Below are 26,455 nucleotides of genomic sequence, written 5' to 3'. Positions count from 1 at the left end.
AAGATGTTGCGAAGCTAGCCCTATTAGAAGGGAAACATCCTGTCTGCTTCATGCCTGAGACTGTAATTTCAGTGAAATGAGAGCTCCCCAAAGAGCTGGACTCCTTACCTTGACTAACTGCCTTCTTTTTTTTTTTTTTTTTTTTTATGATTTTTCTCTTTCTAACATTTTCCAGCACAGTATGTTTGGCTGCTCTGTCTTTCCTTACTGCTCCTCTGCCAGCAAAGCCAGAGCTTTCAGAGCCAGCCTAGATGAGCAGAAAGGACAAGATGTACTGGGGGCAGCAAGTGTCCCTGGACTGGCAGGGTGCAGGCACGCCAAGCCACAGGCATCCAACGTGTTGGCCACTGCTGTGTCCATCTCCTGCCCAATGGGTTAGCTGCTCTTGCTTCCCTGGAGTTTAGGTCTTGGTGAGTCCTTAGGGATTTGGGCTCAGAGCTCTTGTGAGGGCCCCCTTGAAACCAGAGCACAGGGGTTTTATGCAGAGAAATGTATTGCAATGTGTAGCAGGAAGCCCACGAGTGAGAGTCAAAACCCATCTCTATCCCCTTGGTTCAAGACCTAACCCAATGTCCTTGGATCCTCCAGAAGCCGTGGTAGTCAACTGATGACTCTGAAAGCTCTCCTCCTTCTATGTTACCAAAATGCCCTGCATTTTTCATCCTTTAGATATTGTGTTATTGCAAGTTAGCATCTGGGGAAAGATGGGTGTCAGCAATTTAAATTTATTTTTAAAGATGTACTTTAAAGAAGTAAATAAATTACTGTGGAGCACCTTTGAAGGATGACAGTCCCACACCAAGACACAAAGGAAGTTCAGCACTTCAGCCCCACATGGAGACCACCTCCTTCGTAAAGACCATTTCTGCTCACTGTGCTTGAGTGATTCCACCCTTGGAATCCAGGGCATCACACGTCAAATTTCGCATACTTGGACCTACGCCATACTCTATACCCTCCCTTCCTCTTTTTAAAATTCTGCTTTCCTGCAGGGCAGACGCTGTTGGGTGCATGTACATACCATGTGGAAAACACCAGCCGCCTTGACGGGCTTGAATCCAGTGACGGGGATGCAGTGGTCAGCATGGCCATTGCAGAAGCAGCTGCCCTTCACGATGAAGTCGTAGATGGCATAGTGCAGGGATGCTGGGGGCTGTGGGGCCGGGCTGGCCGGGAGGCAGGGGCAGCCCTGCCGCTCCAGCAGCCGCACCCGCAGGTTGGTGATCTTCAGCTGCGCCTGGGCCTCCGCGCTGTACGGGTCCTCTGCGGCGTAAGGCGGTGACAGGGCTCGGAAGATCACCTGGGCAGAGAAACACAGCAGGTGAAGCAGAAAGGAGGATGCCAGCCAGCCCCAGGGCGTGCCATGGGGTGGAGCGGCAATGACAGCAACCTCTGGGAGCATGCAGCAGGTTCTCTTGATGCTCTTCCCCCTCTACAAGGGGTGGGAGCAGCAAATCCACCTCCAAATCAGTGCACACAGGGTGATCCCCCCATGATTCCTTACGTTCCTCTCCACAAGGAGTAAGGACCTGACGGGTGTCAAGTGACATTTTGCCACTAACTCAAATCAGAGGTGGGTGCCCCTGCTACGTGGTGCGGCCCAGCACAAGGACCAGCACCCTGCTGGGGGACGCACAAGTGGGGGACCCTTCATTAACATTCTCTCTCCCAGAATGGGTGTATTTTTTAACAAATATAGCTCATATTTCCAAATATTTGGTTCCTATCAGTCCCAGGCTGCTTCCTAGTGGAAAAGTGATTAGGTGTGGCAATTAGTGACAGCAGCTGATAATCAAGAAAACTGAGATAAGAAAGAAAGGAAAGAGGGGGGCTTCCAAAGTTTAAACAAATACTTAGCATTCATTCTTTATTTTAACTTCAGTCTGATTGAATAGGTAAATATTGGCTCAAGCTGAATATTGAGAGTACAAGATAAAATTAACCAATTTTCTTGAAAAGGCCTATTTTAAAGTTTTTGGTCTAGCTGCCTACAATGAGAAATCAGAAACAGCATATACTTTATATGACTACTACTGACATAAAACAGCACATATGTGATATGTATTAGTTACTGGTACATTCAACTTACAGTGACACTTTCTGAATAGTTAAGTAGTTTTTCAGTGAATAGTCACTGACAGCTTGATGAACTACAATAATTATAAACAACATTTGATCAAATCACTTGAGTGCTTGAGGGTGCGATGCAGGCTAATGACTGAATGCACTACTCCCAGCAGTGACTTAAAACCTCCTCAAACTACAGTGCTGCCCCACTGAAGCCATCCATGCCACCCAAAATGCTGGCCAGCAAGGAGGTGACCACTGTTTCCTGCCAGGTGAGAGGCGGGGCACCAACTTGCTGCTGTCGCTATCAGGGATCACAGCCTCCTAGCCCTAAATGCACTCCTTCCAAAGAAAGCGGCTGATACGCTTCAGCTGATGAAGCTTTCCCTTTTATTTGACCAGGATCCACAGATCCTGGAAATAATGATCACAGTGCTGCCAGCTGGCTGGCCCACAGGCTTTGCCTACCAGCTGCTGCCTCCATCAGCCCCACCACTGCTGGCACTGCTCCTGGCTGGGACCTGGCTTTCCTCCAGAGCTGACAGAATCCAGCCAGAGGAAGCTTTGTGTCAGCCTGGAAGGAGATTTAGCCCTTGTTTTGGAGCTGAATGGCTGCAGCATGCTTTTGCGTGCCCCGCCAGCCTGCCAAGCACAGTTGCCACCAGCATGCTGGTGACAGCAGGGCTCGGCCGTGCTGGAGCTGAGCGTTGCATCCTGGCAAAGACATCATGGCTGCAGTTCTGCACTGCCCTCCTGCAAACACTCCCTCCTCCAGAAGAGCATCTTCTGCCAGAAAGACACAGATAAGGGAGAAGGTTTACTGGAAGAGGTGGTCAGAGGACAAGGCTGGTGAACCTGCTCCTTGTGCAGAAGTGTTGAGTCTGATGAGTCTTTTGAACACACTTCAAAAGAGGTCTTTTCCCCCCTCTCTTTCAGGGATATACAGATTTTTTTTTCTTTCCTAAAATAAAGATACAAACCAGACATCAGTAGAAACCCAAGTGAACCCCAACTATCAAGTCCTCCACCCAAGGCTTGTTATTTACCCAAATTTAGATCAATGCCATTCTGATCACATTTACTTGCTAGTGATTTTGTGAACACAAGATGCTTTCAGATATGGAAAGAAAATTCCTTGGAAAAAATCCAATCTGGAGACATTGATTGCCTTTTAGTGGAGTTGGGTCAAGAATTTTCAATAAAAACTAGCATTTTGGGTTTCTTCATATTACATAAATTGCATCTCAGAGAATCCTTTCTTTGTCCTAATTCAGATGAGAGCAGGGAAGAAACCATATAAATGAGAATAATTTATGCTAGATGGAGCTGCAGACTTTCCTCTCGTGTTTTCAGTTTTCCTTGTTTATCTATCCCTGTTTAATGCATGTGACTGATGTTTGTGGTTCTAGTAAAGACAACTGCAGCAAGAAAATCAATAACCCCTCTGCACTGACAGAGTTAAATCTTGTCCATGTGGAATTCAGGGGGAGTTATGCTGCTGATTTCAATGGAGCCAGTATTCCTGCTCAGACCCTAAAATGCTACAAACATTTCTTTTTATGGCTGCATGAAAACAGTGATGCTAAACACGAGTTCTGTCTGTAATTCCCAGGGGCTGTGGGCTCTCAGCTGCTCCCCCCTGCCTGTCCTGAGCTGCTCTGGCTGTGCCCAGCAGCCTGGCCTGGGCAGCTGCACTGTGCCCTGCAGCTGTGTACCAGAGTGAGCCTGGTCTCAGTGCTGCCAGGCCAGCAAGTATCCCCATCCCTCCCTTCCAGACCCCCGCAGCCCAGCTCTAACAAAATACTAACTGGTCATTATAACATGTAGGGCATCATACAAATAGCAATATTCTGCTCTGACACAGCAGATTCAGGTGGGATTCTACAAGCCTTCAGACACTGCAGGATAAGGATAAGGATAAGGATAAGGATAAGGATAAGGATAAGGATAAGGATAAGGATAAGGATAGAGGATAAGGATGTGTTTCCCAGCAAGATTTCCCTGTTCAGTCATTAGCATCACTAATTTATCCCAGCTGGGATCAGGTCTCAGAAGTTTGCACAATACTGGGGCCACACTGGTCTTACACAGATGTCATGGGTTTGCACCCCTGAACTTTCCAGCAGCCCAGCCACACCTACACACATAGACAGTGCCAGATTTCCTGCTTTTACCTCTTAGGCTTTCCCATGCAATTGTCTCACCAATAGGATGGGTTTCAGCATCCTCTCTACTAATGAACCATGGTTTGCACACCAGACCTGACCTCTGGTTCTGCTGGCAACTCCCAGCTACTGCAATCAGAGGTCTCCCCATCCAAGAGACTGTTAAGTTTCAGCAGTGTAGGGATGGGGTTGTAGGAAAAATTGGAAAAGAACACTTTGTCAACATGTGTGCACATCTGATGATGTGGTTTTATAAGCCCAATGTCCCCCTGGTACCAGTGTCCAGCCAGGACTCTCTTGGGCAGTGGTCCCCAGCCACTCTGTAGGCAGCAAGCCTCACCACTAAGCACTCCAGAGTGACCAGACTTCTGTCTTTCCCACTCAAGTCCAGCTCTGTGTGTGAGGCCTTCTAACAAAACATCAAAACCCAGCATCACAACGTTAGGCACATGATGTGACTTACGCAGTAGTCAGCCCCATGTATGACAGCAAAGTGAGGGAGGCCCTGATCTTTACATCAGCAGCTCTGAAATCTGTGCACCAACTAAAATATTATATTTTGTAAAACAAGTCATAAGTAATACAGTGAAGCATCCCTGCATTTCTGTGCTTTACATCTATATTACATCCTATCAGAAAGATGTTTTCATTCCCAGTGTTGCTAGCTCACAAAAATGTCTTACGATATTTGGGATTCTACCTAAATGCAGTGTCAAGAACTGAATTTTTATCTCAGCTTCCATTTAAAATTAAGTATCCAGCAATAACTCATGTCACAAACCAGGAGGCAAATAGAATTGCTAAGAAACAAAATATCTAGTCCTTGGGGTAATGTTCCTTCTGTGACAGGTGGAATAATGCATTTGGATCCCACCTGCTTTAAAAGCAACTTTTGCATAAAGCAACATCAATTGAAGAGCGATTTAAAAGTTGCACAGAGATTTTTTTTGGCAGGGTGGTGGTCTCTACACAGCCAAATAGGAGCTGCAGTCTGCAGTCTCTGAGTGAGCTGTAATCTGAGAGTCTCTGAGTCTCTGAATGTCACTGCTATGCCTCAAGAGGGTTGGGTTCCCCTGACCCTTAGTGCGATGCATGTTGGTGGCAGGAGGGAGCCCACCCCACTCCCACGGGAAGCCCATTCCACTCCAAGAGAGCAGGAGTGGATAAGCTGTCCCACAGTACCTTGCACGTGCCATGAAGTAAAAATGCTCTGCTCTTCAGCCAGACCACTGCAGCTGTCTGCAGTTTGGTCACATCATTACACAGCCCCTAGTACATTTCCATGGGATTTCGGATTTCCTTGTGGGTTTCCATGAGCAACTCTTGCTCTGTTGATTATTTCACAAGTTCTAGTGGCAGAAGAAGCCCGAGCTCCTCACCATTCCACAGATGCAGTAACATAGCCCTGTATATAAATAAAGCAGCAGCCACGGACGTGGTGCACTCAAGTAACCACTTGCACCACAATGACCTTGATATATAAATAAAGTCCCTTTGCAAGAAGTACCCTAATATGTTTACATGTGAGAGGCAATGAAAGGACATCTTTATACACATCTCTACAGTGGGAAGGAAAATGCTAAAGGATGATTCTGACAGCAACAAAATATGCTGTGAAGTCTAAGTTGCCTGAGGAAGTCAACAAACCCAGTGAAAGGCTTGCCAGGAGCAAAGGTTTCTCAATGAGTCACAGGCCCACCTCCACTGAATGCAGCTGCAAAGGCCTGGACCTTTGCCAAGATGCAAATGACCAGAGCAATGGAGTGGGATCCTTGGGATACAAATGCCTGTGACATTCAAGAGACATGGATGATCCACAAAAAGTTTCTTCCCCACAGACCCCCAGGAACAGGCACAATTACAGAGGCTTTGTGCAGGGTCTTGCAGCTGCTGTGCATGTGCCTGTTCCCTGGGTCCCTGCACCTGGCCAGAGGAGCCATGCTTCAACCTCCAACTGGGAGCCTGGCCTCAGCCAGGAAGGCAGCAGGAGATGGTTCATGAAATGGCAACACCAATAAATTACAAACAGAGAGAACAAATGAATAGAAGACTCAGAAATAAAAGCAATAAACAAATATGAAAAACATAACCACATTTTTACTTGGTTGTAAATGAAAACCAGGGTGGTAATGTTGCATGAATTGATGTGTGATTTCTTTCCAAAAGAGACTGATGAACTCTACCTTGTATTGTCTGACCTGGATGCATGAAAATGTATCCATAAGTACTCTACAATAATGACATCTATATTAGTGATTCATATAATTAGCTCAGGGACATTAGATAAAATCAGTACTGGTTTATTTGGTATTTGCTGTTAGATTTATCCCTTTCAATGCATTTTACAGGAGAAAATTAAAAAAACCAGAATGGATAAAAAGAATGCAAAGTTTGTTGCTTTATCCAGACAGACAGCCAAAGCAATGAGGGATGTGCACCACTTTACAAAAGGGTGTATGATATCTAAGTAAGTGTTTAACAGAAAAGTTAAGGTTTGCATTAGGAGGCTGCAGTGACTCTTGGTATGTAGGCACTAAATAAATGTGCTTAACTGGCCTGTATTCTGGGGCCCTGTGGAATCTCCACGTCACTGGAAGTGATCTGATTTATTTAGTGTCTGGACAAGACTCTCAAAAGCAGCAAATGCAGTGGTGGAGCTCTGCCAGCACATCCAGGACCTCAGCCCTTTACCTCCCAAAAAATTTCTCTCAAGCACAACAAGCAGCTGAGGTTAGCCCCTTGCCTGGTGCTGGAGCTGAGCTGAAAGAGAGCCCCTGTCTCTGACATCCTGGCCCTGGGATCCCCAGTTGTGTGCCCAGCATTGCCTCACCTCTGCCTGTGCTCACAGGCCTCAGCTGTCACTTCAGACTTTGGCACAAGCTGAGATAGTCCATGCTATATCTGCTGCATGGTGCACCTCTGCCATCCCCCAGCCACTGCACCCCGTCCCCCTGCACCTCCCTCCACAGCCAGCCCAGCCCAGGAACTCTCCTGTAGGCACTGCCCAAAGCCTGGGCTGGTCACGTCCTGAGAAGCTTAGTAGGGAAATTTTATTGTGGCAATTAAGCTTTCCTGCTCAATAGATGTAAAAGTTATAAGTAGTTAATTCTCTTGGTAAACATTATGGAAGCTCCCAGGGAGCAATAATACAGGTTTGTAGAAATGTGTAACTGAAAATATTAATAATGATGCAGTATGTGTGCCAACTGTTGACCTGCCATAGTGTCTGCTTCCAACTCCCACACAAGAAACATACTAGGAGCAATAAATTTATCATCACCACACGATTGATGGAGCTGGATGTAAATTTAGCTGCAAGAAATGCAATGCCAGTCAGGTGCTCCCCCTTGGTTCTCACACCTCTTTCCTACACCCCTGCTTAGTGACCTTCAGTGCTGCAGAGGAACCTTGGAGCTAAGACTGTTCTGTGCTTGTCCCCCTGTGCCTTCCCAGGAAAGAGTAATTAAACTTCTCACACCACAACACGTGCAGGGAAGACTGAGGTGAGGCTGTCCTACTGTTCATGTGAGGATGGCTTGATTTTCAAGGTTTGTGCCATACAGCAAGACTCAAGCTGCAGCAATGAATCTTATTTGGTATCTCTGGAGAATAGGGACAGTCCTACTTGCCCTGACACCTTTGGGGATCTTTTTTTTTTACAGTGGGAAGTCTCAGACACAGGAGCTGCCTGGTTTAACAGGGCTCTCTCAGCAGGAGCAGCTCAGGCACAACTACTGTCAGATGCACGGTCTAAACACCAGACCTAGTGTTGCCAAGAGCCAGCAGGTTCCCTGCCCTCATATGCCTTCTGAGAGAGACACAGACTGCAGGTAGCTTCTTTTGTCTCCCACTTTCAGTATCGAGGGTGCAACTCTATGCTAGCATTTACCCTCCTGGTCAGTATTTTAGTTTCTGGGATTTCCTGCTTCAGTGTGGTCAAAATCTGCCAGGCTCTCCTTGGCTCTTCCTTGGAGGGGACAGCTGTGTCTGCAGAGGAATATTCTGCCTGCAAAATTAGTACCCTGCAGAAACGGGCCCTGTGCCATTGCACTGCATGTGTATCCATGTCCCTGCCCACCAGCCCACTGTAAAAACTTCTGAAACCACTAACTTCAACCACCTCTTGGAGGTATACCTTAAAGATGTTAACCTCCTGAAAGATTAAAGAAAACAATCTCATTGCTTCACAAAATCAAGCCTGTTGGACTACTACCCCCTGTGAAGAAGGCTGATAAAGCCACAATGTTGGTAGCTTCTACTGACAGAACACACTTATTTCATATATTACCGCACCAAGCAACAGGATTTTAGGAGAGAAACTAATGTGCATCTCTGTGCTATGTTCATTGCAATGACCCTAGGCTAAAAAAAGACAGATCTGCTTTTGGCAGATGCTGCAAATAAATCACATGGCGTGGAAGGTTCATCAGCCTAAGCTGGGCAGGTCCTCTAAAACACTTTTCTGTTTTTCTGCCTTTCAGACCAAGTGGACTGCAGGGAAGAAGAGCCTTTTTTTCTTGTGGAGAGGTCTGACCATCCCCATGGTGCACACTTCAGCATCACCTGGATGAAGTGAAACAGCAATAGAAATTGGAAAACCTGCCTTGCCACTGCAGAGAGGAGACCATCAGAGACACTAAGACCACAGAGAGCACTGGAGTATTGCAGGCCACAGTGTTTGGCACTCCATCAACATCCCTGAGCAACCATGACAAAAACCCACTGTGTACCACCACCAGCAGTCCCTGAGCTGCTTGAGGTGCAGGAGAAATGGCACTCCTGCAGCAGCCTTAACAAGGCTCCTTCATGTAATTTGACATAAGAAAGCATTTGGCCCATGCCTCCAGCCCTTCTGCAGTCTTTCACAGCACATAAATCAAGGCAAATAATCCCTTACCTCACCATCCAAAAGTTATGCAATCTTACAAAGACTTCAGGAGGAAAATCCAGCTATTTCAAATAATCAGCCCTCCCAAATTAATTTATACCAAGGTAACTTTTATCTTTTGGGAAACTCAAAGCATTCTTCTGCCATTCTCAAAAGCAAGAAGCTGTACAGGAAGAGCTCCAACCCACATGCAGCAGTTGACCAGTGAGGGGCTGGAAAAGGCACAAGGAGAGCTAGGGAAGACTCTTGGGATTTCTACAGGATCCTTGAAATCTCTGGCAATAATCAGCCAGATGAGAGCCATCTTCTCAGCTTTTCTTCAACATTCAACATCACAATCTCATCAGATGAAAATGAAACACTGCTAGGTCATTCCTATTTTCATGCAGTCAGTGACCACAAAAGTAATGTTCTTATCAGAAAGATCTCACTACAGCTCAAACCTCTTGGATTTCTTCATCTCTGGTTAATAGTGCTTCTCCAATAATTGATAATTTATTCCACAATGGCTCCATTTTGCTTAACCACTGCTTTCGCTCATCCAACAGAAACCCTCAGTTTCTTGGCTCACAAAACCCTCCAGATGTGTGATATCATTGGCTATGAATTATCAAGGGAAACAATTGCTGCCTTTTTCTCATCTTTAGAATCACATTTCCAAGGCTGCGCTAGCCCAGTCAGGAAAATGAACCAGCACATCTCAGCTGATGACATGAAGTCCTTTGACCCATCAGCAAGAAACATGGTATTTAAATACTCTTCCCTCCAGCAATTCCCCTCCTTTCCCTATCCCCATAAAAGATTTATGTTCTCAGTCTTAGCCTGCTGGCAGTACCTGTTGTGCATATGGAAGACCAAAAAAACCCTGGAGCTACCTCCAACGAGTCAGACAAAGGACTGGACTTGCTTCTTCATTGGCAGGGCTGTAAGAAAAGCTGGCTCACTCCCCAGAGCTGCAGAATAACCTCTTTAACAGTGTGTTCTGAGCACAACACACCACTGCAAAAGCCTGAAAGGCAGCAGGTTAGTGTTTCAGTAACAGCAATGGTACTAAGGATCAAGGGGATTTCTTTCAGCCTAAGAGTAACAAAATTCCATTAATATTTTTCAATTGCTCTTGTTTATAATGAAAAGGCTTTGTGTCTATAGGACTGTCTGCTTGAGCTACCCAGCTACCATGAGCTACACTTAATTCTAGGAAAAAGAACACCTGTCAGAATTATATGTAACTACACACTGTCAAAAAGGTCACAAGAAAAAGCACCCCTTTTTCAACCCATAGCTATGGATTTTGACTACTGGAATGAGGGATGCTGCAAAAAGACTGAGGCAAAAGACTCTTAGAATATGCATCTAGTGAACTGGGTTCTGGATGTTAACTTCTTTTCCTCCTGTAAATGTTACCCATGGAGAATTTGAGAACTTCACCATTTGTGTAGGATTTTGCATGTCGTTAGACTGGGTGTCTCACACCAACACCCACTGTTGCATGGCAATTAATCTCAAACGAGCTTTTGATCCAAAACTTCTGAGACACGTCAATACATTGCTTTAGGTTACACGCTTCCCATGTAACCAGTTGTATTCAGGAATCCCAAAGAGAAACACGGCAGTCCTTTCCAGCCAGAGAACTGGGAGCTGAATAAGTGAGTTAGCCTTCTCTTCATGCCAAAAATGAAGTGTGAAATGAAGCAGTGGGGTGCAGTGCCTGAAGAGAGGCTCCAGAGGCACCACTAAAATCCCGTGGCACTTTTCTCAAGGGAAGCAATAGTCCTGCTAACAAGGCCAGATGCCAATTTAGAGAATTAAATTCTGCCTACCCAAACTCCTCTTGTGTCATGTGGGTACAGTGCTCTTCACATCCTACATAAGAAGTTTGGAAAGGGTCTCCTGGAGCCCTGGGACCCATTCCCTCCTGCTGTTGGCAGCCTACAATATCCCCCTTTTCACAGACTGGTCAAGCTCCCTCCAAAGAGTAATTTGTTTTAGCCATAATTGGAGGTTGATCCAGAAGCAGTTGTTAGAAACTTGCTGTTCCAAACGGGGGACTGCCGATATGCACTGTTAAACACTGGCTATGCTCCATCCCAGAGGTGGCTGCATTTCAAGAGCTGGCCAAGCAGAAGGCCAACCCCCAAGTGCCAAAAGCACTGGGAAATCCAGGAACAAAAGGAGACGATCCTATGGGCTGGCTGGAATGGGAGAAATAGTGAGGAGGATCATGGGGCAGGTTGGAGAAGCATCTTGCTCTTCACAAGCCCTTGTCCTTCAAAGATGCTGAGCATCCAGGAGGCCTCATAACAGGACATGTCACTCCTCTAGGAAGGCCCGTGGAAGAGGGGGAGGGATTTGTCACAACCTGGCCCCCAAATCTGGCAGTGTCATGCCTAGTACTCCACAGAGAAAACTTCAAAGGCAGGTGCTAGTGCCCTGAAAACAACAGTTGTGTTGCTCAGCCCTGCAGTGACTGAGCTCTGAAGTATCTTTCATGGTAAAATTTGTCAGAGACCAAAGATTCATCTTCACATGTGCCCAGAATGACCCTTGTCTCTTGTCTTCCCAGACACAGGTGAAAGCTAAGCTAAAGTTTCCCCTTTTCCCAATTCACTTTTTTCTGCCCCATTATTTAAAGGGCAAATCTCCTCTCCTCCACTGCTGGAAATTTGCACTGGCTGGGAAATACCCCACAGTGCTTGGGAAGGTGGGCTTCCCTGCAGGAAGGAAAGCTTGAGGACCAAACCAAGGGATGCATTTCACCACAGCCATCAGCAAGGTGGCTGGTGTGAGATGGTGCCCTGCTGGTGTGCTGCTACTGCCAGCTGCCACAGCCTGGGATTTCTAGGCTCCTATAAAATTTTATTGACTCCAGCCTAGCCTCATTTACTTCATCTCATTAACTATTCCCCTATAAATCATTATTCTTGCGCTTATGAAGCAGTGGTCCCCATGTCTTGCTAGTTTTAGTGATATAATGTGAAGAGCTGGACAGGATTTAGCCATCACCCCAACCACCCCTAGCTGAGCAGCCTCTCCTTTGCACGTGGCATTTCTGAACAGAGGCCAACAATTTGTGTTTTTCCAAAGATAGGATGACCAGGAGGATGCTGTTAAAGAGGTATTTTTCCTACAAAGTGCACTTCTATAAAGCGTAGAGATGGGACTTGAAAACATACTTCCATAGGTGTGTCCTCACAGCTAGGCATGTCCTGAGCTCTGCTGAATGCCTGCCAGGATCCCTCTTTCCTTCTTATCAGTTTGGGCCTTTGTTTTCTCTCTGTGCAGATGTCAGTGGCACATAACAATTAAAAAAGATGTTTGCAGCCCTTGGTGGTTGGACATCCTAGGCTGTTTTGAGGTTATTCTTGCGTATTTGCCCAGGTTCTTTGTGGAGACCTGCAAGTGACTGAACTGAAATCTCCTGTTACCCACAAGATCCTTGAAGGACCTCAGCACAATAAAAATGTAGCTTTAGTTAAGGACAACAATGATAAACTTGAAAACCAAGTTTATTTGGGCCTAAAATGTAAAAAACCCCAACCAGGCAGAAGTTTCTACAACCCAAAATCAGGACTAAAAAATAAAAGCTACTGACCGTCTTTAACTCCTATTTGTTTCAGCAGTGAGTGTTAAAACCACTCACTGTGTGTCATGGTCAGACTTCTGAGTAGAAATACACAATTTACTTCTGCGCTGTACAGCTTATTTCAGGTAAAACCAGTAGGACTGGTGTCCAAATCCTCAAGGAAGAGAGGCAGGCTGCATGCAGTAACAGAGAAAGGCAAAACACGTGAAGGTTTTTCCGCTGCAGAAGGCACAAGATCAATAAAATGCTCAGTAGGACATGCATCCCACAGCAAAACAGTGGTAATGTGATGTTTCAAAAGTTAAAAAGCATGTCAGAATTTGTTGCTGGAATATAGTCAAACTGCAAATATGCCTCTTCTATAAATAGCAAACAGCAACAATAGCCGAGGTCCCCAAGTGATTTATTAGCAGTATTCTGAATAGATGAACGCTAAAATAAGTTACCAATTTACTAAAATCTTGTCAAGGAGACTCTGCTTCAGTAAGCCCTTTTATCCTGGAGCTTGTCTAAATGGGGACACTCAGGCGAGCTAATCTGAATTGACCACAGATGGGAATGTAAAGTGAATGAGATAATTGCATTGCAGAGTGGACAGTCACTCTCACTCACAGTTAAAGAATTAACATCTGCTAAGGGCCCCTTGTGGATGAGCCCTCAACAGTGATCCCTAGCCAAGGATAATTTTAAGATTAGTGTGTTGAAAAGGAAATATTAATATGATCTGAACTATGGGAGGGAAAATAGCTTTTTATGCATACTAGTAAAATTAGTACTCCTGTCTGAGCATGAAGCTGAAAGAGTTTATTTCTGCATCTTGTTTACTTAGATCAGATTATGTTTGGCTGGTGAATCCAGTTCTGATTCCCCTTGCAATAATGTGGCTGAAGGGTTACACCCTGAAAACCAACAAAAATACTCATCATTTGCAGCATTTTTGTATGATTCAGGCTAAAACTTGGCCATGGCCTTTCTCTTAAAACACTGGTGATACAAGGCTAACATTTAGAAGTTTCTGCCTATGCTAAACAAACTGCTGTTGTGAAACAATTAACTCACTTTATTAACCATAGGGGAAGCCTATAATGACCTCTCTGCATGCAGCTGATCTGAAATTATTCCCTGACATGGAAATGTGTCCCCTTTGCAATGCTGCAAATCCAACTCCTCGAACAGGCAGATGCTTGAAGCTTGCTGGAAACCCACTTTGGCTGTACCAAGGCTGGGATGCCAGGGGAGGAGATGGGCACCCACCATCTGCCTCCTTTCTTTTTCCTGTAGTGAGGAGAGGCTCATTTGGTTAGTTTGACTTCTGTATACCTGCAAAGAAATCACTGACTACCTTGCTGGTTGTTGAAATAGTGGTTCTTCTTTGCATGAGGTCAGACTGCAGCCAGGCTGCCCTGATATGGGGCTCAGCTCAGCAGAGCCCCTGAGGTCTCTGGACACATGCTGACCTGTGGCTCAGGCTTACTTCCACCAAGAAAACCATTTAGACCAAACCCAGGGCATTTTAATGCAGTGTTCCAAACATCAGTACAGCCTTCAACCTCTTTGCTTGGCAGTTTTGCCCAGATTTGTCTTTTCCTTCCTAATCCCACCACTGAGCTGTGGATCCTCCATCTCTTGCCTGCCTCAGGCTGGAGCCGCATCCACATCAGAGATAACCATGTCCTCTGGACTTGCAGCATTAGGGACAGGAAGCAAAGAAGAGCAGGGACCTGCCATGTCACCTGGTGAGGTGATTCTACCCATCAATAGACCATCCAAGTGCCACACATGGTGTGACATAATGTCTGGTTCCCACTGCTGAGGTGGCACCCAACTGAGGTGACTGCAGCACCGCGCCGCCTTCCAAAAATATCGCTCTCCATCATACCCCAGTCCCACTACTGCAAAGGCAAGCCCAGAGCCACTCTGCTACAGAAGGATGAAAGGCATCTCTCAGAGCCATTTCAGCATTTCTGAGGTCTGGGTCTTTGAAATGAACCTAGAGGCTTGGCAGCTTGTTTTCTACACTATCGTAAATCTCCTCAAGATCAACAACATGGCAAATTCTGATGAGGGAGGATTTTTGTCATAAGAGTTGAAGTAGGCATCTAAGGAATGACTCATGATGATGAGAATGCAAAAAGTCTGATCTTACTTTTTAATAAAAAGTGGAGCAGATACACCTTTGACCCAAATTAAGACAGGTCATATATTGAAAATAGGCCCTAAGCCCCTGAGTGCTGTGGGGTTCTTCACACTGCTGCCTTGAACTGGGACTTGCAGGCACCATGACAATCAGCAGAAACGCAGGTGGACCAGCACAGCCTGTTCTTTACAGAGGGCAAAACCAGAAACCACCAGCCCAACAAGCCATAGGTCTGTGCCAAACTCCAGTGATATTTGGGGTGAGTCACCACCACCTGAGGCTTCACCTGAGACAAACTGCTCATCCAAGGGGACAGACAGCAGTGAGTGAGCTGCCATCAGCATACAGAGAGACCCCAGCATCCTGCAAAATCCTGCAAGCCCTTAGTGCCAAGCCCAGAAATGCACATGTGGCATTGGAATGTCTGAAGTGCAAGAAAGCAGCGTACAGACAGGGTGACACATGGTTTGGATCACGGGTTACAGTTGTTACATCACAGCTGAAAAGAAATCTAAAAAAAGAAATCCAGTGGCACTCACAGAATCTGTAGTTGTGCTTTAAAGAAAACGAGTAATACCCTTCAGACGTGGACATTTTGGATGGCTGCATATTTGAAACCACTGTTTCAAGTGAAATTACCGTTTCCATATGTCTGAAATTAGGTGCTACCAAAGTGGGAGTAAAGCACAACATAACTCCAAACAGAACACAAAACTCTGGTGTTTCTTTAGGTCAGATACATGTTGCTATTGGCAGCTACTAGTAATTGCTGGAATGCAGCACACTGTAATAAATTAAATGTGATATTTGCTAAGCATGCAGGCTTGCCATCTGGAGAGCTGCTGCTATTACTTTGCAGGTAAAAGGTAGTGTTTAAGTGCAGGAAACTGAAGTGTACCATGTAAGAAAAATCTTCTACACTCCAGCCCCTTGGATGCAATATTTGTTTAAAACTTGGAACAATTAAATACTCTTGACTTTTATAGCTTCTTTGCAATAACACAGACTAAAGTGATGCCAAAAGAAGAGGTCCCACGGGAGCAGGCTCTGTACATAGTCTCTTTTTGCAGCATGCTACTGCAGATGCATCAAACACCACCAAATTACTTTTCTTCTTGAGACAGGCATTTGTTTCTACACAGACCTTGATTCTACTGTCCCTACATTGCACCAGCCCAGAGGGGAGCTTGCCCAAGGTTGGGATTTGTACAGGTTCTCTCTCTCCAGGCACAGCCCCCATCCTGGTGTGCAATGACCACAATGGAAACTGCACCAGGATGCTAGCAACACAGGACCTAGTACCAGTGAGGCAAATACTGCCTTGTAGGATGTCCTGGGTTTCTCATCCCTGAGTAAAAATCCCTGAAAAGATAAGAAAAGGAGCTTGCAAATCATATACCCAAGAGAAGTCCCACTGGCTGGCCTAACAGCTGGGGATTTCTCCTGCCCTCCATCACAGGCTGGCATAACTTTATGATTCAGGTGGTGGGACCCAGAGTCTGGCACAAGTACTGAGGGCCTGAGAAATTCCCAGTGGTGTACATGCATCCTTCCTTTTGTAGGTCTTACTTTGTAGTTAGTCCTGATTCAGAACCACAGAATTATCTGGCTGAGAAAAGACCTTCAAAGATAATCGAGTCCAACATTCCTGCCATGGGTAGAGATGCATTTCAGTAGATCAGGTTGCTCAAAGCCCCATCCAATGTGGCCTTGAACACTTACAGGGATGAGCCATCCCCAGCTTCTCTGGGCAACGTGTGCCAGCGCCTCATGACCCTCATAATCAAAAAATGTCTTATGCCCAATCTAAATCCATTTCAGTATAAAACTGTTGCCCCTTGTCCTGTCAGAAAAGGCCATGCTGAAAAGTCTTTTCCCACCTTTCTTGTAAGCCCCTTTATATACTGCACTCTGAAAGAAAGTTTAGGCAGCTTTTTGGGGGCACAAGCAAAAGGTGGCAGGAAAAGAAAGGTAACATTTTTTCTCAGCAGCCATCTGATTTAAAATGTAATGGAATAGTCACCCTGGATCTGTCTGACAGGTCTGGAGATCCTTGTTTCTCAGCTGGTGAGAGCATGGAACAGCTTCTCCTAGAGCAAGACATCAGCTGCCTCCTGAGACGCAGCTAACAGATGCACTTTAGTGAAAAACAGCTCTCAGTATTTCTGCAGAGTGGCTTCCTAGCCAGAGCATGGCTAGAGGTGACTACAAATGATTGCAAAGGGGTCTGAACACATGATTTTTCTCAGCATGAATGCTGGTCCTCAAGGATCGGGCTTTCACCTCACAGCAGTTCTCAGCAGAAACTACAATGATGTAAGTGATCTCCTGATTCACTAACCAGATTTTATCCTTTCTCTGTGTTAGGTCAGAGGGAAATTTTGATTAAGCTTTCAGGCAAGTTCATGAAATTAGGCCACTAGAGGGAGCAGCCTTTAAAGTCCGGAGCTGGTGGCCGGGGATGTGTCCCCACGAGTCGAGGGACGCAGGAGCGCGGTCCCATGGCCGCGGCTCCCAGGGGAAGCTCCCCAGCACCGGGGGTCAGAATTGCACATTGGGAAGGGCATTACTGGTAAAGCCTCCAAAGGCATCGCTTCTTATCTGCTGCTTCTGATACTGAAAATCATCCGACTTTCACGTGTATTTTTCTTCTTAGCAACTATGATGTTTTCCTTCCTTTTTTCCCCAAGTTCCTGTCATATAAGTGTGCACAGGAAAAAAAGAAGACAAGGTATAATTTTTAAAATTACTTGGCTAACCTGGTTTATGGGAGCCATACTTCAGCGTGTGGCGAGTAGCTACGTTGAGTGGTTACACGCCAACTTCTCAGTGAAGTCAGTATTAAAAGTCAATCTGGTGACTATTAATTTTAACATAGTTGCATGTTGGTCAGACTGATTTGCATCACCCTAAAACCACACGACTGCAAGATCTGGAGAAAGCTGTCTAGAGTGACATTCCCTTTGGCGTTCCCGAGGAATCAGCAGCACGTGCCTAGGTTGCAGTTGCGTAGCGGAGTTCACCAGATGAAAGGAAAGGAAAGGAATTTTCTGGAAAAGAGAGGGACTACGAACGCAGCAAAGCAAGAGGCAGGGCGGTGCCTACATCACCTAGGAATTAATTACGTTAATTTGCCTCGTGAAATAAGTGTGATGGAGATGCTGGTGTAGTGAAACACGAAGCGTAAACACGGGCGCAGAGATTGCAGAGAAATGGGGCTGGAGCAGGGGCTTTCTCGCCCCAGCCCAGGCAGACTTACCTCTCCTCCAGTGCAGGGGAAGGGGCTCGAATATCTGGAAGTGCAAATGGCTCCTCTCTGCCTCACATCATCCTCCAGCCCGAAGGTGGCCGAACAGTTAGCAGCAAAGTATTTGTAAGGCTTCCACGTCTCGCCGAAGTCCTGGGAGCGCTCCAGCACCATGGCAGCAGGCCTGGGCGACTTGAAGACCATAATCAAGTGAGTGAAGTAGAAGGCGGCTTCCAGGTCCAGGCGGATGGTCTCTCGGGGCGCATCCTGGGCCGCCTGCCACCAGGTGCGGGGCAGGCGGAACGGGGAGTCGGCCATGGCTGCGGGGGGATGCGCCAGCCCCGCCTGGGCCCCGCTGCAGCGGCCGCACGAGGGGCGCCGGCAGCGCCGCTGCTCGTCCTCGCTGTAGCTGCAGAAGGGCTCGGCGGCGCGGCGGCCGCAGGACGTGTCGGTGCGCAGCGCCCGCCCGTGAGCCAGGTTGCCCATCCGAGGGTTGCAGGCCTTCTCGCAGGGACTGCTCGCCGCCGCCACGCCGCCCAGACCTGCGGGGCAGAGAGCGGCGGCTGAAGGCGGCTCCCGAGGTGGGGGCACCTCGCCCAGTGACAGCAGGCGCTGCCCGTGGGACGCTGCCCCCGCCGAAGCCGTGTGTCGCCGGTAGGCACCGAGCTCTGGAGGGGCTGTGCGACAGCGTGCGGCACTGCTCCTCAGCTCTCCCCTCTGTGCTGCTCGGTGTGCCTATAAAAGAAACCCACCCCCAAACCTTTCGGGGTTTCCCTGCACTTGGGAAAATCCCTACCTACCAAGAGATGCAGAGCGGGCAGCAGACAAGGGGGAGAGATGAGTACACCCTGCCCTCCCGCGCCGGGGCACCGGAGCAGGGCTCAGGCTTCAGAGCCATGCCACCCATGCTCCGAGGCCTCCAAAGGGATCCAGGTGGGCCTGGGGAAGCGGAGAAAAGCAGAAGAAAGGCAAGCTGCCGCCAAGGTAGCACGCTGCCGCGAGGCCAGGAGGCTGTCATGGGGAACAGCGCTGCAGCAGCCCAGCCCAGGGTGCAGCAAATCGGGTGTCAGGGGTGTGGAGCACTCAGGAGTATCACCTGCCAGCAAGGACCTCAAGTCTTCACCTCCTTTCCCACTACTCTATCCCTACCCCAAATCTTTCCACAATCAGAAACTGCTGTTGACATCAGTGTTTAATTGTAGCACCACTTAAGTTTGGAAAGGCTGTTGCTAGTGTGTGTAAAGAGAAGGGAAAAAAAAAAAAAAAAAGTTTTGGTTGAAATTATGCTGGCAAGCTGCCGCACAGCTGAGGCTCTGTGGTTTTTGTTCAAGCTTTTCTGGAAGTCCTGTCAGTTTTAAAATCCAGTTACAGAGTGAAAGAAAAATAAAATCACCATGGGCTTTGCTGTGAAACCATGTCACTCTCACACATAATCAATGTAATTCTTGGTGCAGGAATGCTTGATTAGGGGCTCTCCAACTTTTTATTAATGAATGTATGAATAGGTCAAAGTGGTATTTGGTGAATTGTTTAACATAAAAAAACAAAACTCTGTTGACTAGGATGTGTACAGGTCAAAAAATCTGAGGTTCATAATGTCTTCTTTTTCAGCAGGCCAGTCATACACAGTCAGCTTTGTGCACCAATTAATGTCTTCTTGGCATTTTTGTTATGTCTGAAGGTCATTTCAGTTTAGCATCCAATAAATCCTTTATCTGGGGCTTATTCAGCTTTTGCCTACAGTGTCATAGTTGCAATTAAACTATATCATGCACTAGCAGTGCTAAGCCTTCCAACCTTGACAGCATCCCCCACTTCTCCCGCTCCTCAAGAAGCACCCTGGATAAAAACCACTTTTACCACCAAGGCTAAAAATCTATACAGGTTTTCTAGAGTGTTTCTTCAGAACAGATGTGCACCCCTGCTTGCTATGCACCCAGTGCAAGGCACTTCTGAATCCAGTCTCTGGATTTCACTGAGTAAGCAGTCTTGGGAAGTTCTTAGTGAACAAGAAATGCTCAGTCAAGTTAGCTTCCTACAGTGTGCTGGTAAAGGTGTGTTGGATGTGACCTATAGTAACTGTGCAGAATACGTTTGCTCTAGAAAAGTAAACAACTAGAACTGTAAGGTCAATGTAATATCCCTTACAACTCCTGAACATCCTTTTCAAAGCCTTATAAACATTAACTAACTTACGTAGCTCTCCTGAGGGGTAGGTAAGTTAAGTGCTATTATCATATTATCAGTTAGGCTAGCCAGTAGTTGGCCTAATTTATGTCTTTGGCTGCTTTCCTGGATTCTTTGGCTACGTGTAACACAGTGCAGTTGGCCGCTACACAAGTAGATGAACATTTACTGCGGTTCCCTCAGTTGTGGGATTGCAAAGCAGATTTGGGAAGTGGTAGGAAGAGCAGGGCTCAGTCAGCACCATCAGACAGGTTAAGATTACTGTTTGTGTTCATCAAGTCCTTTTGTTTTTTGCACACCAGACTGCTGCCTCCAGGAATGCAGTGGAGGAGGACCTGGTCAATGGAAGGTTTCCCTGTGACTGCAGTTGGTGTTAGGGCTGTCGTAGATGGCCCCAGGGCAGGGACAAGGCTCTGCCTGAGCCCAGATGGGAGGGGTTGGCTACAAAATCCCATGTCAGACCCCGGGAGCTGAGAGCATTTGATTGCTCCCAGCTCGGGGTGTGCTCCAGCCCTGGTCATGCACGGTCACTGACTGCAGTTGTCTTCGGGCCAGGCATAGAGGGTCCCTTCCTCACCCGGGATCACATCTGGGGCAAGCGACCTTGGCTTCAGCAGGATTTGAGAAATGCTGCTGGCACATAGACGTGGGTCCCAGGGGCAGAAAGGGGGGAGAGGAAACCCCCTTTGAAAGGGTGTTTGTTTTCACTTGAATTGGAAAAGAGTTGCATGACAGATGCAGAGCACTTCACGTTATGAAAAGTGACAGCTTTCGAGTGTAACACTGGCTGCCACAGCAATTCAGTAAAAGGACAAACTGAGAGCATAGAGATTTCTATGCTGGCAGTCACAAGTTCACAACTGCTCTGACACAGCACTGGAAAAGGTGCTTTTCCTTATTGCACTTAATGCATCTGCCCAACTAAATCTTCCCATTCCATCTACTGTACATGCCAACGGACTGGGACCTTCAGTAATGAGTAAGAGCATGTAGCAAATATCATGACTCACCTGGGAAAACATCCATGGAAAATCATATGCTTCCTGCTTAAGCATTTTAGCAACACATGCCTTGTGATGTTTCGTTTGTATCTTGTGCCTGATTAAATGTTTGTTCCCCATCAGAGTTTTTTTCTTCTTTTTAGAAAAATAAATTTGGCACTCGGCTTGCACCCGGCCGAGGAAGCGTTACGCAAACTGTTTATGCCCGAGTGTATCTGCTGCGGGACCCCGCTGCGGGCAGCTCTGAGCGCCAAGTGTTTATGCTGCGGGAAGGGGCTTTGAAAACCCTGCCCGCCCTCCTCCGCACCCCGACGACTCGGGCCACCGCCGCCCAAAGCGCCCGCGGAGCCCGCAGCGCCCGGCAGCCGGGCCCCGCTCCCGCGGCATCCCCCGAAGCCCCGGCCCGAGCCCCCCCGTCCCCGCCGCCCCGCCGGACGCTCCGCGGGCAGGGGCGGCGGGGCGCGGTGCGGCCGGACCCCTCTTTGTCTGCGGCGCGGGGCGCGGGGGGGACGCGCATCCCGGCCCCTGCCTTTCCCCAGCCATCCGCGCACCCCGCGTACCGACGGCACCGCACGTGCGGACACACGCGCACCCCGCCCTACGTGCGCGCACATCGGCGCAGGTACAGACGAGAGCGCGGCCGTGCGGACACGTGCGTGCGGAGACCGACGCGTGTGTGCCCAGCGCGCGCCCCGCGGGTGCGGACGCTCCGCCGCACGCCCGTACCCGCACGCGCCCGCGCATCCCCCTCGCGCTCCCGCGGAGGACGGAGAACGCCGAGCGCGGCCGGTCACGACCCACCTGCAGCGGCGGCGGCGGCGGCGGCGCCCAGCAGCAGCAGCGCCAGCCGCATCCCGCGCCCCATGGCCGAGCGCCCCGTGGCCGCCCGCCCTGCGAGCCCCGCCGCCCCGCGGCGCGCCCGGCCCCGCGCGGCATCAGCGCCCCGCGCCGCCCGCCGCCCGCCGCGCACCGCGCCGCCCCGCGCCGCCCGCCGCCCGCCGCGCAGCGCCCGCGCCCCGCCCCGCCCGCCGCCGCCGCCCTGCCCTCCCCGCCGCCCGCCCGCCGGGGGCGCCTCGCCGCGGGGGGCTGTTGCCGGTGCGCGGCCAGGCGCGGTACTGCAGCGCGGGGCGCCCCTCCACACACACGTACGCACCCCCCTGCCCGTGCCCGCAGCCCCGGGGGCTCCGCCGCGGCAGCCCAAAGCTGGGAGACAGAGAGAGATCCGCGATCCCCCGGGACAGGGGGCTACCCCTCACAAACCTCCGGAGGCTTCGTCTTCCGAGCCCGGGCGCGCTGTCGGGCCACAGAGGGTGGAAGTGAAGCTACAAGAGGCAGCCTTCCGCCGGCCCGGCTCGGTTTCAAACGAGGGACTTAATTTACCACAAGTAACCCCGGCTCGCTCAACTTGGAAGACGTTACTTGTTTTATCGGCTCCGCTGGTAACTGAGTGATGGAGCCACGTAAACGCAAGAGGTTTTCCCTTCCTTCCTAGGAATTGACAATCTATGTCTTAGCTCTCTATGTCTATTATCTATGTCTTACTGTCTGATGGGTTCGATAGCATCGATCACGATACCGCAACCGCAGCTTTGGGCTCTGAAAATAGAAAAAAACACAGTTGAATCCACTGTTCGTCACCTTTTTAGATCTCAGCAAAGGACCATTAAGAGAGCAAGGGTGGAGCACTTCTGAGCAGTCATTTCTTTTTACTTACCTGAATCTAATCTGTGAGGCAAGCATATTGCAAGAGCTACAAAATGTTGCATATGTCATTCTCTGCACTTTGAACTTGGACAACTTCAGAACAATTCTGTTTTAAAAAGCAGTATGACAGTGTCTTAAGACTACCATGCTGCCTCCTGTAATGTGTTTCAAAAGTGCCTCACATTTTGAGCTGCTAGGATTATATCATCACCAAAATGAGCACTGAAAGGTATTTAGTGCACAATCATCTGACTGGACAGTGTTATCTCTCTGTCTTTACCTCAAAAGGTACAGGAAGGTTGGTCTTTGCCATCTTTCCAGTTTTTCAGTGCTGAGTTACATGCCGCAGGGAAGCATTTTGCTTGCCTTGCTACTGTTGTTTTCTCTACCCTTCAGGTGAGACAGTCTAGACAGGGACTTCTAGTCTCCAGGCACCTGTTGAGTCCCCATGTCTCAGGAGGCTCTTCAGGAGCTTTTCCTGCAGCCTGCTTGTCATGGTGTGGGCTGCTCCCACACGTCTGAGCCTCCTTATAGCAGTGACCACAGAGAAAAGGGATGTTCCAGAGGCTTTCTGCCTTGCATCTTTCAAAACAGTGATGTATTGCCAAGGAATCACACAAGGGTTTGTGTTGTTGCAGGCAGATTGCAGCAGTCACATTCTGCAGGGCTGGGAAATGAAAAGTGCAAGCCACAGGTGGGGAATTTATCTCCATTGCAACTCATAACTCATAGCTCCTTCTACGTCAACAGTGCCAGGTGATAAGTCTGCTGTAGGCTGATAAGTCTGGGTGGACCTGAACAAGAGCTCACACTACTGTGTCAACCCATTTGGTGTCAGGAGCACAGAGCAGGCTGAGGTCCATAAATAGTAGGAGTCATTTTCTTGATAGGGCAGAAGATAAGACTTACAGGAGCAGAGGATGGCTCTGGAGAAATCCCTGAGGCAGGAGGGAAGGAGATTATCTGGACCAAAAAACTGCAGAACAAAAATTTTGAGGGAGATGAATGGTGCTATCACTGGCTGGAGAGAGAGTGCAACCAGGCTCAGGATTAAATTGGAAGAGGGAAAGCAGTGCCCAGTGAATGGAAATGAAGAGAAAGGTGACACAGTAGGTGTGTAATTGTGGGGGTAGGAGAGGGAGAGAGTGTGTGCTCAGAACACACTCACAGCATTGTCAGAGGCAAGAGGTCAGATATTGCTGAAACAGATTAATGGTATAGGAAACTGGAGAGAATAAAGCACAATTTCCAGAAAACCTCAGAGATGACAACCAAAAGTCATCTTAGGTATCCACACATTTGAGAGCTGGATAGCATGAGCCCACTTTGAGATGCTGCTTGGCTCATGTGCCTCAGTCCTCTTAAGCCAAATAACTCACTTGCACTATCTTGCCTAGCAGCTCTGCTCTTCCTAGAGGACTTTGTTTTACTTGTTGGAGACCTCTCAGTCTGCAACACAGGCAACAGGGAGCTTGTATCCTCTTGCACCCCTTCCCTGGCTCCTGGAGGCTCCATGGGACCTGCACACACCTGCAGCCATGAGTGCACCCAAGCCAGTGGCTCAGTGAATACATCCTGGGGAGCTGTGCATCACCAGGAACCATGGACATCTTCCTAGGGCAGGTGTTGCTGCTTCACTGGGCTGCTGGGAGTTCACCAGAAGGTCAGAAGGGCACAGAGGTGTTTCAGCACAGTTTTCTTTTCTTTGTCTGTCAGTGTTGCCTTTTGAGTTGCCAGAGGAAATAAAATCACATATTTGCAAGGAGGGGAATGTTCACCTCTCACCAAATTTCTTCAGGATCATAAACTTTAGGGTTCATACTGTACTGCTAATTAAGGAAGCGCAAGAGTTGTTTACAGCTCATCATCACCTTTCACTGTGGGTGTGGTGAGGCACTGGAACAGAATGGCTCAGAGGAGTTGTGGATGCCCCATGACTGGAAGCGCTCAAGGCCAGGTTAGATGGGGCTTTGAACAACCTGGGCTTGTAGAAAGTGTCCCTCCCCATGGCAAAGGGTAGATGCTAGATGATACTTGGCCTCTTCCAACCCAAACCGTTCTGTGATTCCATGATTCCTGCAGTGTGGCTGTAGGTAGACAGGTAGATGGAAAGGCTCAGAATGCGAAGATCACCTGTCTGAGGTATGCATTTCTCAATTATACTTAAGAAGCCTTTAAAGTGTAATGATGTTCCCTCAATGAAGGTGTCACAGTAAATGTGAAGGAAATAATCGGGGATGGCAGACCTGAGGGCATGGCCTCTGCCTTCTCGGAGATGCTGAGGAGGTAACCTGAAGGAAGGAGCCTGCTGCTTTGGTAGAGGCCCCCAAAGGCATGATGCTATCCCTGGGGAGTGGAAGCAGAAGCCTTTTGGCCTTATCTGTCAGTGTGAAATCCCAGCCCCTGAATCGTGTGAGGAGAGATGATCCTCAGTGAATCTCCTGCCCAAGCACCCTACCAAGGGTAAGGATGAGCTGGGGATAACACTTTCAAGCCAGTGTATAAAGCTAAATTTAGAAGCAGACCACGGGGGGCGGGGGGGGGAAGGAAATACCTCACCCAGTCAGAGCCACCTGGTTTAGACTTTTGTCATTAAAAAAATCTCAAAAATTCAAAAGATCAAACTTATTTTTAACTAGAAGCTTGTTCAAAGATCAGCATTTTCTCTGTTGGCATCTGTGTAAGTATGCAGAACTCCTGTTACAGTTTAACAGGAGGCCCTTGGGGTCGAGGCAGTCCTTCAGACATGCCTGACTATTTTAAGTGGTGTGACGTGTGCTATCTTGAGCCTGCCAGTTCATTCACTGCTCCTCCACGGGCTGGGCATGGCCTGCTCAGTGCTGTGCAGGGAGTGGAGGTGCTACCCAAAGAGAGCATCACAGCCTGGCAGGGAGATGAGAGGCTGGATTGGAGCAGTCTCTGCCAAGCAGTATAACTGCAGGGCAGCAATTCCAGCCAAACAATTACCTATGTGCTTTAGCTCTAGAGATGCTTATTTTTAGTTTGTTAATTGTTTTTTGTTGAGGGACCCTTTCAGCATCCTTTGGGCAGGACTGGATGTATCTCACTCTGCTCAGCAGTAGAACTGGTCCTTTACTGTGTAGGAAATGGTGATGTTACTGTTTCTGTGAAGGAACTACTGGATTAGCAGTCTTTTTGGTTTCAGAGAAAATTTGGATGATCCAGATCCTGTGGCTCTTGTAATTTTCAGGAGATGAACTGCCCCTTTCTCTACGAACAGAGGTTGATGTACCATGCACACATTTTAAACATGTTAGTAGAGCTTTGTAGGAGAGAATAGAAATTTGTTTCAATAAAAAATATGGTTTTGATTCAAAGCCCACTGAAGTAAATGGAAGTTGACAGCTGATAAGTGGATTTTGGATGGGGTCTGAAGCCACCTCCCTCCTCTCTGTTTTGGTACCACATCTTTAAATCCTTTCTATTAAAACACCTTGTTAACTCTTGTACTTCTC

General features: G+C 48.1%; 1 protein-coding gene across 4 annotated transcripts in view; it reads right to left on the bottom strand.

Annotated features, from left to right (window-relative positions):
* NTN4 (netrin 4) overlaps window positions 1-21,521 on the bottom strand; it is a 49,021-nt gene extending 27,500 nt beyond the window's left edge. Inside the window, exons 1-3 of one of the 4 annotated variants that reach the window (XM_088055258.1) lie at window positions 21,285-21,521; window positions 18,100-18,629; window positions 1,022-1,300 (exon numbers count right to left, since the gene is read on the bottom strand). In XM_088055258.1, the coding sequence (XP_087911384.1) occupies window positions 1,022-1,300; window positions 18,100-18,629; window positions 21,285-21,300 (825 nt within the window). In that variant the 5' untranslated portion in view covers window positions 21,301-21,521. Of the gene's footprint in view, window positions 1-1,021; window positions 1,301-18,099; window positions 18,741-18,887; window positions 19,312-21,284 lie in introns of those variants that run through there. The other 3 variants (XM_088055256.1, XM_088055257.1, XM_014248834.2) reach the window with 3 other exon arrangements.
* Window positions 21,522-26,455: the final 4,934 nt, after the last annotated feature.

The sequence above is a fragment of the Pseudopodoces humilis genome, chromosome 5 (genome assembly GCF_049639895.1).
Source record: "Pseudopodoces humilis isolate 2021_Gansu_Grassland_sample_001 chromosome 5, ASM4963989v1, whole genome shotgun sequence".
NCBI lineage: Eukaryota > Metazoa > Chordata > Aves > Passeriformes > Paridae > Pseudopodoces > Pseudopodoces humilis.
This window is presented reverse-complemented; position numbering and strand designations above follow the sequence as displayed.